Genomic DNA, 13,636 nt, shown 5'->3' with positions numbered 1-13,636 from the left:
AAAATTGCATGGTTTTCCCCAATTTTCTTTTTGGATACAAGAGCACCTACTAAATTCTGCTTTCTCCGCATAGTTTTAAACCGCGCAAAAATATCCCTGTGTTGGTAAGCATCACCCATAGAAAACCCAAGTGTCTCGAGGTGCGCAGAACGTATGCGCAATAACAATAGTAGAGACCGTCCATAATATGTGTCCTGTGGTGCAGTGGACGGAGATCATCTAAAACTGTCATTATGACCTTGACCATCAGTGTTTTTGTTTGTATCGTAGGAATGCTGTGTCCGAGTTATCGACGATGACGGTTTCATTGTGGCAACAAACCAAGATGAATCAGAGGTATGTTTGTTAGGGCGGTTTTCAATTGAGTGTCGAAAGTAATTAGCGAATTACTTTGGTTTTGCATTACTTCACTCAGTGATTGGTTCAAAGTTCTCGCGCCACTTTTTCAACCAATCAGAAGTGAAACCAAAACCAATTGTGGCTCGCACTTGAACATTTTTCTGCGCTTTGTGTCGGCTACGTGTAATTACTTCGAGTTTTGATTGGTGTACTGGATTGTCTCCGTCCTTTTTGATTGGCCAAAGTAATTACTTTGGTTTCGGTTTTAGGATACTCCATTTGAAAACCACTCTAAAATGCCGTAAATCTTATACAGGGGAACGTTCACCGTCCTATCAAGAGCAAGAATTTGAGCTATTTAGAGCGATCTTGCTCACCCTATTACTAGACAGACATTAGGGAGCTTTAGCACGCACGCGGACGGCAACCGGAAGAGAACATTTCGCGTGCCAGGACAGTGGTGTCTCCCAGATTTTTATACTAATCGTCTCGAAAGCCCCGGCTAAATGTGGTAACATTGTTAAAAGAACACGTCCCAACATTGTTATAAAGAACGCTTCTAACAATGTTGGATAAGCATGTAACATTGTTTGAAACACGTCACTTTGGTCACTTTAATCCACCTCCGCCATTTTGGATCACTCATGGTTCTCGCATTGGAGACTGGGCCCTTAACTGTGACTGGTCTTTGCAATACAGCATTGTTGAAAGGGCGGCTACACGCTTCAACATTTGTTCTATGTTGGAGAGAATGTTTGATCGAAAGCAAAACATTCAGTCTTCCAACAAAAAATGTTGAATGAATGAATGAATGACAACTTTGTTTAAGTCTCAAGTCTAAATAGCCGAGCGCAAGTGCTCTACTAATCATAGGGCGACTAAAATATGAAGTAAAATATTTTCATCTAAGATTTAGTAAAAGTCAAGAAAATATAGTTAAAATTAGATCTAGGAACTAATTTGTTGATAAATGCTGTCATAATATTATCACCTTATAATTATTTAATACCTCACTACATAGATGAACAGCAAGAACAACGCATAACGTGATTCGTCCTCCAACAGAGAGCTAACGTCAAACTTTCCGAATGGTGCATTTAAAGTTGTTCAAAGTTTTGGAGATCTGATATTTTTAGGCAGTTTTCTCCATAATTTTGGTCGCAAGGTAGCGCAGAGAATGTTGACCATATGTTACTGCATTATGTCTAGGAACGCTAAAATCAGTTTTTCTTAATTAAAGAATAAGAGCTATGAGTCAGATTAAAAATATTGCTAATATAAGCTGGACAAAATTTGTGTTTGACTTTATACACAAGGGTGCATACATCTTGCAGGCGTCTGTTCTTTAGTGTTGGTAGCTCAGCCCTCTTGAGTGGTTCTGAGTAGGTTGCGTGATGATCTTTCTACACAGACCTTGAGCCTCTCTCTTGGAGTCTTTCTATTTTGCGCGAATCGCTGGCTTTACAACAGTGCCAAACTAATTGACAATACGTTAAGTTGGGTAAAATCGCTGTTTTGAACAGCACTGACTAGTTTGGCACTTATAGGAATTAGATTTCTTAGTCGCATAAGCACTGCTATCCTCCGGCTGGCCTTGTGGCAGATTGAGCTGATATGATCACTGAAGTTAAGTTTCGAATCTTAGATTACGCTCAAGAGTTCAAGCTTTTCTTCTGTTTTTATGTCCTCGTTGTTCGCACAGATTGTATATGTGACATCGTTTTTGTCTTCACTGTCACCAATGTTCATAGTGTGATGCTCTTAAGATTTCCAGCTGGAAGATTGGAGTCGTACCAGTTAGTGGCATTGCGCGTAGTTTCTTTAAGCTCCAAGGTAACACTAGATTGATCGTTTCCGACGTGGAACATCTGATGGTCGTCTGCGTACATTGACAAAAACACTTTAGAACACTTTATTTTAGGGTGCATAATTACAGTAAAAAAACTGTACTCTCCCTTATGGCCCTATTTAACTAAATACCAATAACGAAAATATTAAATTAATAAATTACTCAAATACTTAAATATTAAGATACTAAGCTACGAAATACGAAATACTAAAATACTAATTGAGAAGTAGTGAAATATTATAAAACTAGAAACTAAAAATGTCACCATATAAGCTAAAAAACTCTGTCAATCCTAAAGGTGTCAGGCGTAAATTTGCACATTATTAAATCAAAGTAACTTCTGATGAATTTTTTTGCACTTGAAAAACAGACAAAGTCTCTATTACTGGTAACAACATTCCAAAGTTTAACAGCATTATAAAAGAACATGCGCTTCATGCTATTTGTTCGTGGAATAGGAAGGCGATAAGGTAACCGAGACCTTGTATCATATAGCTTATTGAATTTGAAAGATGAGAGTTTCTGGGTCAGGTAATCCGGTGCACGTCCATCCAGGATATTTTTAAACAGACATACTCGCCTTACAATACATAAATGGTTGATAGGTAGCCATCCAAGTTCAAGAAATAACGGCAAAGTTCTAGCTTGAAAAGGAGCATCAAGAATAATACGCGCACATCGTTTTTGAACTTTAAAAATGTCGTCCAAAAGTCCTGCATTACAATTCCCCCAAACAGACACACAGTACTCAAGAATAGGTTTAATACTAGCATTAAATAAGATTATACGATATTTGACTGGCAAGAATTTTTTAATGCGGGCTAGAACAGCAACGCGCTTTAAAAGTTTTTTTCTAAGTTTAGTTACGTGAGATGACCAAGAAAGAGAAGGGTCGATGACCAGGCCCAAGAGACGTTCCTCTTGAGTTTGTTCCAGTTGCCTATCATCCAGCCACAAGGACAGTGCACATTCTTCACAGCGGGACAGCTTCTGTCGAGTACCCATGATCATATATTTTGTCTTTTCCGGGTGAGCTACCATACCATGTTCTTTAGTCCATGTCGCCGTATTAGAAAGATCTTGTTGAAGTTGTAACTGAACATCAGTCAGGGATGTGGTAAAAGGTAGCATCATCAGCAAATAAGCCATAACTATTCTTCCAGGAAAGGGGTAGGTCGTTAACAAAAAGAAGGAAGAGGACAGGGCCTAAAATTGAGCCCTGTGGAACACCAGAACGCAATACTTCAGTATCAGATACAGCACCTGCGAGATTTACGCATTGACGGCGGTCTGATAGATAGCTTCTGAACCAAAGTAATGTTGAAGAAGAGCAACCATACGTCTGTAGTTTTAACAAAAAACTCGATTTAACAAAAAAGGACAAGTCATTTTGAAATATATTCCACATCAGTGGACCCAGGGCGCAGACCTGGGGGCAACCTCGACTGATCGTCCTGGACGAGCTTGTGTGACTGCGAATTTTGATTCGATATTTCGGGTCGCATAGGTAGCTTTTCAAGAGCTGTATCGTGCCTTCCTCGTATGCTTTCGGCTTGCTGAGTAACATTGACGGTTGGAGAGAATCAAACGCTTTGGACATGTCGGTCGATAAGATGACTACAGCGAGTCTGTTGTCCCTCGCTCGTTTCCATTCTCTACTAAGTTTATTAAGATCGTTTCACAGCTGTGTGCTTTTCGATAGGCAGAGGATTATTCATAAATATTACCTTGAAAGGCAGTTGGCACTTGCGTGCATATTAGGTGCTCAAATACTTTGTCCACACATGGTAACACCGTTATGGGTGTAACACTTGTCATCCAATCATCACGCTTCCAGTCGCTCGGCCGTACTCTTCTTCGAATACACGAGTTAAAAAGGTTAGCAAGTGGTTGAGATAATTCCTCGGCTCCTATTTTCATAATTTTTGCTGGAATACCATCGCAGCCGGTAGCCTTGTTCGTGTCGAGTGACTCCAGGACGGTTTTGAGTTGACCTTGCGTGACAGATGTTACGTCACTGATCGTAGTAAAGTTCTTTCTTTCCTGCCGAATTCTTTGGATGCTGTGGTCGTTTTCAAAGTCGTCCATTGATGTTACCTGAGCACCTGTACCGCCTATACCAGCGGCTATTGTTGCGAAATGATTGACAAGCACTTGAGCAACTTCTTTTTGGTCTCTTACGAGGGTTTCGTTTACATTCAGCTTTATCTCCGCATTTTCAGCACTCCCTTTTGTGTTGAGAAACGGTCGGAAAGTTTTGAAGAAGTCTGTCGGTGTAGTCTTGAGATCTTGGGCTTTTTTCTTCCAGTATTTCATGATGGCAATTCTTCTTTGTTTAGTTGCTTCATTTCTAGCCTTTCGCCTAAGCTCCCAGTTCTCATGTGTTTTATTTTTCAGGTTTTTTGCCGTAGCTCATCGTTTTGCTCTAACGGCACTCTTCCATTCAGAAGTCATGAATGGAACATCTTTGTCTCGACCTCTCATGGTTTTGGTTGGTGCCAGTTCATTTAAAATGTCATTCATAAGCAAATTTCAGGCGTGTGCCTGATCATCAACTTAATCATACAGGTGACAAATGTGCCTTGGAGCAGTTGATAGGCAGTGCTTGAATAAATTAGGCTCAAAGTGTTTATGACACAGAGCTGTGATGATTTGCATTGAACAAATGTCATCAAACATGCATGCTACGCCTTCTAACATTGTTGATCCAACAAATGTTGTATAACAATGTTTGAACGTGTAGCCGGGACGGTCGGTGCCTACTATTTTTATTGCGCATACGTTCTGCGCATCTCCAGATACTCGGATTTCCTATCGGCGGTGCTTATTAATAAAGGAATATTTTTGCGCGGTTCAAAACTATTCGGAGAAAGCAGAACTTAGCAAGTGCTCTTGGTATCCAAAAAGAAAATTGGGGGTAACCATGCATTTTTCAGAGATAATTAAGCTTTAATTTGCAAAAGAACGCCATACATAGCTTTGTATTTTAAAGCTTTTTACAAATATTGTTGATTAATTATCGTCGAAAAAAGCGTGGTTACCCCCAATTTTCTTTTTGGATTTCAATATCACTTGTTAAGATCTGCTTTTCCCGCACATTTAGTAAACCGCGCAAAAATACCTTTTGAATTAGTAGGCACCGTCCTTAATGGAGAAAATCAGCAATTTTATCAATGTTCGCATCATGCGCACGCGAAGTGATGACACAAAAAATTATGTGCATTAGGGTTTCGCAGTGCAAAACCAGGGAATCACCTTAAGGGCCTAAGTGGGTCAGATTGGGCAGCTTTCACTTTCACTTGAAGGCAAAAGGTGGAGCCGAGGGATGAGATGGACGGGGGAAACGCAGAATGTAAAGGAGAAGAAAAGAAATACTGGTTAATAAAGGAAATATTCAGTTCAAAGACGGAGAGATATAACCTTCCTGACTCGAAGCTAACTTGTTTCCACTTTAATTTTTTTACGAATTCGCTGTAAAAACAGAAATAATCAATTTTGATCATCAGGTTGGCAAGTCCTTTGCTCATGTGGAAAATTGTGTCATGAAGGAGTTTCTGAATAATTCTTTTTATGAAGGGTGAGTTTAAATCTGACGTTATTGCTACAGATCGAAATCAAAACTTTAGTCGTGTTTTGCTGGGATCGACCGTTTCAACAGCAACAGATCTAGTTTGAAGGGGTTGAAGAAGCCCATTATAATTTGCGGTTGAAACGCGCCGGGTACCTCGACTTCTAGCGTCGTTTACAGCTATCTGTAGCCAGCATCTTGCCTTGCCGCAGTCGCCTAGTTACTTTCGACTGTCATTTGAAAACTGCTCTATCTCTAAAACCCAACGGACTCAACCTAACGAAAATGGTAGATTCCTACTGGAGATTTTTAATGAAAAACAGAAAAGTCAATGCATTTTATTGATTCTAATTTTAAAGACGTGATATCAGCGTTTTGTTACAACTTGTTAAATTATCATTGTCTATAAGCACATATTGGTGCCCTTTTGAAGAACTCGTTTGATCCTTCGTGCAGATTGACGTTCACCAGTGTACAAGAGGAATGCAAAAAGTCCAGTAATGCCGGTGACAGTTCCAGTGCAAGGAGACTTTTAAATGTAAGGCCATTACGAAAGTTATTTTCTTGCTGTTTCTGATTTTTCATCTGGAAAGTCGTTGGACCCTGTTCAAAAGAGAGAGTGACTTATAACTGCAATTTGTGGGCCATTAAGCTGAGTGGAGGTCTGGGTACTCGGAAAGTTCAGTTGCTTCCATTATGACAACTTGCCTCCTCACAGTTACTCTCTCCCTACGGTGGCATTTCCCGGAAGCCTGCACTAGACCACCAGGCGACGGAGTCATACAGTCACACTATATTTTTAGAGGGATTAGAGAGAAGGAAGTGACAAATGCGAAAAAGAAACAACATCCTCCAGAAAGCCTCTCCCACGGGAGAAGACGCCATCCTTAATAAACACTTTGATGGCGAGTTGCTTTGCTTAAGGGATGATTTCCTCGCCTCGCAGACTGTCCAGCCGAATGCCTGCTTTCTTTGACCTAAACCTTTTCTCATAGATTTTGTGTATTTATAACCGATAAAGTAACCTAATTAGCGCCTGAGTCAACTAACTGTTATGTTTTTTCGATTCTTTTTGTCGTTTGCCAGCCCCTATTCGCGGTGACAGCCTACGTACAGTTTTGGACACAAACCCTCTTTTGGTAAGTGGGTTACCTTATTCGCCCTTGTCACACGGCGGCCATATTGTCCCGGGAGACCAAAAGAGCTTTGTTTTACCACGCCAATCTTCGCAGTGAAAACCATTGGGGTGAGGCTGGGCGTGGTAAAACAAAGCTTTTTTGGTCTCCCGGGACAATATGGCCGCCGTGTGACAAGGGCGAATAGACTTGATTAAGCGCTTCCTCCCAAATAAACGCCGCGTCTCGAAATGACCATTGCAGTAAATAACATTTTCAGCATGTTTCATAACACATTTTGATCGGGCCTCCAAAAATTCTACTCTTGTATTTAGCGTCTTAACTTGAAACTGGACCATTGGGGGCAGGTCATGTTCCCACGTGAAGGAGTCGATGAATGAAATGAATATACCTGAAGTATACATTTGTACATTTGTCCCGGATGGGTGCGAGGATCCATTTCTCCATTTCGTTGATGTAGTTACTCTTGACCCATGACGTAAAGCAGGGATGACGCAGTGGTGAGAGCACTCGCCTCCCGCCAATGTGGCCCGGGTTCGATTCCCGGTCCCGGCGTCATATGTGGGTTGAGTTTGTTGTTGGTTCTCTCCTTGCTCCGAGAGATTCATCTCCGGTTTACCCCTCTCCTGAAAAAACCAACACTGCCAAATTCCAATTCGATCCGGAATGCACGGACACATCATCAGTGTTGAACGAGTTCCTGAGCGCTCTTAAGGTGTTCCGTGGGTAAACAAACAAACAAAAACAAAACAAATTAAAGTTAACCAACCAAATCTCAGTGAATATGCTCAAAGTCTGAGCCGAGCGTGGGAAAACGCACACCCTAATAGTTACGAGTGGTTCGATTTTTGCCTCTGCATTGGTATAAGATGATGTGCCGTGGTATTTTGGCCAATCACCACGCGAGGTAATAAACAAATAATTATAGTCTTTGAATTATCTTTTCCTTATTTGAATGAAGACGGTTGCAATCCCTTTTTTAGCCAAGAAAAGTTGACTTATTTTCTGCTTTTGCAGGTCTTTGGCTCAACTCAACGTTTACAGTTTCTTTTCTCGCCGTGGTGTAGGTAGGTTGTATTAAACTTTCTCGATTCTCGAGTTATAAATGCCTGACTAGTGTCTGTTTTTGCTGTTATGTGGTCTCATCGATCAGCAGTCTTAGAAGATTACGCCAAGCCGACCACATTGCTGAAGGAAAGGCCAGACCACAACATCGCGTGGAACTCCGTGCCTTGCGCTTTTTGAATAACGTGTGGGATTTGACGTTTGGAGGCAGTGTGGCCCAGCGGTTAGGACGCTTGCCTTGAGATCCGGAGTTTCCGCGTTCAAGACCCGTTCTGACCACTCATTGAATTTGTTCCTGCATGGTAGTCCCTCGTTTAACTTCTTGGCCGCGCTTGTAAATAGCCAACTGGTTTGCCTCCGGCCAGATGGGATTCTTAACAGTTAATGTTGTTGTATTATGTCGTTTCGTTATGTTTTATTGGCCCTGAAAAGCCCCCATGGGGAGTGGTCAATTAAGAACAGTGTGTGGGTTTTTTAACGTCCCACCCGGGGCGTACGGTTTATCGTCCTTATCCGAGAAGACTAGAAAGTCTAACCACATGTGGATGTGATTACAAAGGCAACACTTTCTCTTCCGTTGTCTTAAGACCCTGAGGGTTGGTCCGGCCAGAATCGAACTCCCAACCTCCCGCATGGCTGCCCGATGCTCAACCAACTGAGCCACCGGTGCGCGGTGCTGCAATTATATTCAAATTAACTTCGAATCACAAAGCTTGAAATGTTACCATTAATAAATTCCTTCTCTTGTTTTTTTCCAGCTCTGGCAGAAGAAGAGGAAAATTCGGGCCCGGAAATGATCCCATGTTCCAAAGAACTGGATTTTTATAAAGCTGTTTTGAAAAACACCTCATATCACGGTGGTACGGTTAAAAAGACGGGTTAATTCGTAATGTTTTATTACTTTCCATAATGGTCATCGAGCATTGACAATCTTTTTGTCGTAGTTGTAATTCGTTGACCATCGTCTTGGCTGCAGGTGGAATTAATCCATGTAGGACAATCTACCTTACACGAGGAAATTGATTCTTGTAGCTTCTTGTCCAGTTTCAGTTTTAATAGGACATTTCCGAGTTCATGTCTGCCTCCTCTTCAAAGCGAGTCTTAAGTGCGAAGTTTTTGTGATGGGAATAGTTCTGATATACAAATGAATGAAAACTAATTTTCGTAAGAAGAACATCGCATTTAGACTCTATATTTTTGGAGGAAGTCAATGAACAAGAGGTTATTGATACAGTTCTGGGGCAGCAGCGGGATACGATAATATTTCAATGAAAATTGTAAAACAAACTATTGATCTAATTAGTCATCCTCTTGCGAATTTAATTAATTTATCAGTTTGATCAGGTATTCCAGATAAACTACCTTTGTATACCTTTGTATAACTCAGGGGAAAATAATATTTTTTCAAATTACGGACCCGTTTCGGTCTTACCAGCCTTTTCGAAAGTCGAAAAGGCTGGCGTTTACCGCCGACGGCTTCCCCGTTGACGAGTAAAATCGGCTGGCGTTAGACAGAGTAAAATCTGTAAGTGTCAGTGGTACTTACACTGAAAGGGTTAATGTCCTTTCCTTTAGTCAATACGGTTTTCGGAAGAATCAATCCTTTGAATATGCTTTAACATACTTGTATGATAAAATTTCCTCTGCCATTTATAATAGGGAGTTTACTGTCGGGAATTTTATTTATTTATCTTAGGCCTTTGACACCGTAGATCATAGTATTTTCTTGAAAAACCAGCATTGTGGTGTTCGAGCCTGTGCATTGAATTGGTTTCTGAGTTATTTGAGTAATAGACCGTATTCATAAATGGCGGTCACATTTATAATTCTTTTGTCCACGTGCAAATTAGCCTACCAAGCCTCATTTTAGAGCAAGAATTCTTTTCAATTCACTGTATGGTATCGAGGCTTGGTAGGCTAATTTGCACTTCGACAAAAGAATTATAAATTGGCCGTCATTTATGAATAAGGTCTGTAGGAAACAGTTTGTGACATTTAATGGTCAATGCTCATCTCCTTACAAGATACGGTGTGGGGTACCACAGGGTTCTATATTGGGACCTCTGGTTTTCCTTATTTATAAAAAGTGAGTTATGTCCAAGGTCTTAGACTTATTTTTATTTGCTGACGGTACTAATATCTTTTTTCACATAACGATACTAATCTTCCACCCTGTTAGCAGAGCCTTTCATTTGCTTGCTCTATTTTGCCGTTCTCGAGAAAGCATGCATGAATCAAGTAAGATTTTTATTGAGCATGCGCTGCATGTTGTCAGGATACAGTCTCGAACCCAAGCCTAATATGCCAGATCTCGCCACCATCTTGGTTTTTCACGGTACAGCAGACTCGATAATAACCATCGGTTTTGTCACTAAACGTATGCTCGCGCTAGAAAAACCGGTTTGACGAGAGAAAACAAGATTGACCAGTCCAGAAGTTCGGGCTGCGGCGGCTTCAAAGAGTTAACACGATACAGGCAGAGCCTCCTTGTCTCTTCCTCAGTAAAGAAAAAGACAATTAGGCCTAAAAACGTTTGTTTATGCCTAATTAGGCCTAAGGTTAGCTTTTATGAATGTTTAGGGTAGTTTTTACTCTCTGTATTGTACTGTGATTCCGGATTCCGGATTCCGGGTTTTAGGGTTGCCCGGCTCTGCTCGGAGGGTGCCAATGTTCTCTCTGAATTTTGCATCGTGAGTTGCTGAAATTAAGTCAGTGGTGCAGAGCTAATAAGCTGACCCATTAATTTAAAAAAATCTTATTTCATGGTCTTTAAACCTCGACAAAAGAGGCAAAAACTTTATATACCTATAAAAATCAGTGATCATTGTATCGACCGAGTCAAAGAAACTGTTTTTCTAGGCGTTGTCATTGACGAGAACTTATCTTGGAAGCCACATATACTGAAAGTTTCTAGAAAAATTTCGAAATCAAGAGGTATTATCTACAAATGAAGTTTTTGCCTGCCAACCACTTCTTGCGTACGCTGTGGTATAGTTTAGTCTATCCATATCTGATTTATTGTGTTTCACTTTGGGGATCTACTTACCACTCAGTTACACAGTATTGTCACTCAACAAAAAAAGTTTGCCAGAATCATATCAAACTGGTTTCTTGCGATTCCCACGCTGAAAGTCTCTTTAAAAAACTCAACATTCTTAAATTTCAAGGTACATATATTTTTCAAATTGGAAAACTTATGTTTTTCTTTACGAAGGGGGTTACGTCCTAATGCATTTGGCAATATGTTTCAGTTTGTGTCTCAGAGACATTCCTATATTACAAGAAATTCTTGTAATTTTTATATATTCACGTGCCGAACTAATATAAGGCAGTTTTCAATGAGATTTCGAGGACCAAATTCCTTTAATTCTCTTTCACCTGAAATCCAAAACGCTGATAGTGTTGGGTTGTTTAAGAAAAAGCTTAAAGATTATCCTTTTCTTGTGATCTTATATACTGGTTTTTAGTTTACGAGCTTTGCGTGTGTGTGTGTGTTTAAAAAAAAAGAAAAATTCCGTGAAAATACTTACAAGCGCGTGGATTCCTGCAAATTCCTACAAGCGCCATAATCGTTCATTACTGTTAGTTTCTAATTCAGCCTACTGCTTAATCTCATTTTTGAGTAGCTTCTTCGCCACTTAATGTCTTTAATAGCATATTATAATACTGTCATTGATAATACTGAGAATTGTGGCAAACTGGAACTTTGAAGAGGAGCAGACAATAACTCGGAAAAATGGGGGCTACGCTAAAACCAGAATCCGGATTCCGGATTCCTGGTTTTAGGGTTGCCCGAAAAATGGCCCGTTGTTTATGAATTACATCATCACTACATATGTCCTTAAAGTACATATCTTTTTTTTTTTTTTAGATTTGCTTTGTTCAGGTACTGATCCGGGTACTGATTCGTGGTAAGACGAGATGTTGTCTCATTTTTTTTTTTACTGAAATCTTTCTTTCCTCACAATAAACAGAAACGGAGAACGAAATTTGTCACACGCAATGAGAGAGCCTTTTGCATGCTCACATCTTAGGCCAGGAGCCGATTACCCGAAACTTCCTTGCGCACGTATTGTATCCTTGAGTCAACGCTGTCCCGTCTTTTTATTTTTACAACTGCTATATTTTGAAATGCCTTCGTGATTCGGGTGTGCGGTGTGACGTAATCAGTGGATGACCATAGGCCTCTCATGATTGGCTATTGTGAAGACACCCACAAAAACTCCCCTGGGAGTTGCTTCTAAAAATAAGAAGATACGGGACAGAGTTGACTCGGAGGTTTAAAACGGAAGATAGAAGCTCCGGGTAATGGGCTCCTTCTGAGGCTTATTTGTCTTGTAGGCGAGTATACATGGCTCCTATTAATGGCACCAATCTGCGACTGGTAGTGGTAAAGGGAAGTCACACTTGTGGATGCAAATCTAACCACTCGCAGTCAGGAGGCCGTATCCTTTTGAGTTCTTCGTCAGTCTCCCTTGTTTAGTCCGACAAGTGCAATACGCATTACGCACAAGAAGGCTAAGATTGTGGTGACACAATCCCCTCATGTATTTTGTCGGCTATTTGGCCGTCACTGGCTTGACATCGTTTAGCAGAAAAGTTAGCTTCCCGCGCAGATGCTCCTTTGGCTTGTCTCGCCATTTGAGACAAAAACAATGTCTGCTTAAGAACCTCTCGACTGGGACGCAATCAACGTTACAGTGACATCACATTTGTAAGACTTAGTAAGTCCTTCGTTGGTGATGGCCTGAATGGTTTCAGTTTTGCCTTCCTCTAGCAAAGGAACAAGAAATAACCAAATCTTTACTAGACTTCGAATCAGCCGAGCGGCCCGCTTTCTGAGGCAGTCGTGTTTTGTCTCGACTGATTCGAAGGGGCTGCTCGCAGTCTAAATCTTTACCGTCTCACTAAAGCAGGCATATCATGCGCGCTGGCGGAAATACAGGAACAAGTTTGAAGCTCTTAGAATTGTGTGAAGCGTGATTTTCCTTAACACGTTGTATTGTACAGAAAGCCATGGAAGTCAAAATGGCCGACCAGAGCCTGTTGATGAGTATGACAGACGCAGGCCCGAGTTTCCTTGTCATGATAAGGGGCAAGATGAGGTGAGACTAGAAAAGAAACACGTATTAAGTATGCGCATACGTGAGTTTAGGCATCCTGCTCTCGAGTTTCGTTTTCCTCTATTTTCGTTCCCAGAGGCAATAATCTCTTCAAAGCCCTTCAATGGGAAACGAGCTCTAGCTGGTTCGTAAACGTAAATTTCTAAAATGCGAAACGAGTGTTTGGTTACGAAAGTGAGCCTTGACTATTTCTGCGTAACCAGGCAGAGGTCGTTCGTCCGGGTTCTGGGCGAACGAATGACGGTGTGAATCCTCGATGCATGAGGATGACTTGCCGCGACACTTGCTCTAGCCGACTGTTATTCTTGCAAAACACAAGGGACCGATTTCTCCTTTCCGCGTACTAAACCAGTTTTAGTGACTGCAAATGGAGTATTACAAATGGCTGTGTTGCGTCGGACCTATCTTCTCTTCTCAAAGACTCAACTTTTCAGCTTGCTAGTGTTTAGTGCACATAGGTTCGTAATCCGAAGGTAAAATAGCTCAATAATGTACGCATTTTGATTGGTCCAAGCCTATGATCTATTAGTGGACAGACGCATAGCTGACGTCATCA

General features: G+C 41.0%; 1 protein-coding gene across 3 annotated transcripts in view; it reads left to right on the top strand.

The window, feature by feature from the left end:
* The window catches only part of LOC138000276 (voltage-dependent calcium channel subunit alpha-2/delta-3-like), an 87,155-nt gene that overhangs the window by 72,240 nt on the left and 1,279 nt on the right, over positions 1 to 13,636 (top strand). For 2 of the 3 annotated variants that reach the window (XM_068846567.1, XM_068846568.1), the window contains 9 exons: positions 271 to 336; positions 5,695 to 5,765; positions 6,213 to 6,294; positions 6,843 to 6,895; positions 7,910 to 7,959; positions 8,716 to 8,817; positions 11,829 to 11,868; positions 12,299 to 12,402; positions 12,968 to 13,062. In XM_068846567.1, coding sequence (XP_068702668.1) covers positions 271 to 336; positions 5,695 to 5,765; positions 6,213 to 6,294; positions 6,843 to 6,895; positions 7,910 to 7,959; positions 8,716 to 8,817; positions 11,829 to 11,868; positions 12,299 to 12,402; positions 12,968 to 13,062 — 663 coding nt within the window. Of the gene's footprint in view, positions 1 to 270; positions 337 to 5,694; positions 5,766 to 6,212; positions 6,295 to 6,842; positions 6,896 to 7,909; positions 7,960 to 8,715; positions 8,818 to 11,828; positions 11,869 to 12,298; positions 12,403 to 12,967; positions 13,063 to 13,636 lie in introns of those variants that run through there. The other variant, XR_011123096.1, reaches the window with a different exon arrangement.

Source organism: Montipora foliosa, chromosome 4 (assembly GCF_036669935.1).
Source record: "Montipora foliosa isolate CH-2021 chromosome 4, ASM3666993v2, whole genome shotgun sequence".
Lineage (NCBI taxonomy): Eukaryota > Metazoa > Cnidaria > Anthozoa > Scleractinia > Acroporidae > Montipora > Montipora foliosa.
This window is presented reverse-complemented; position numbering and strand designations above follow the sequence as displayed.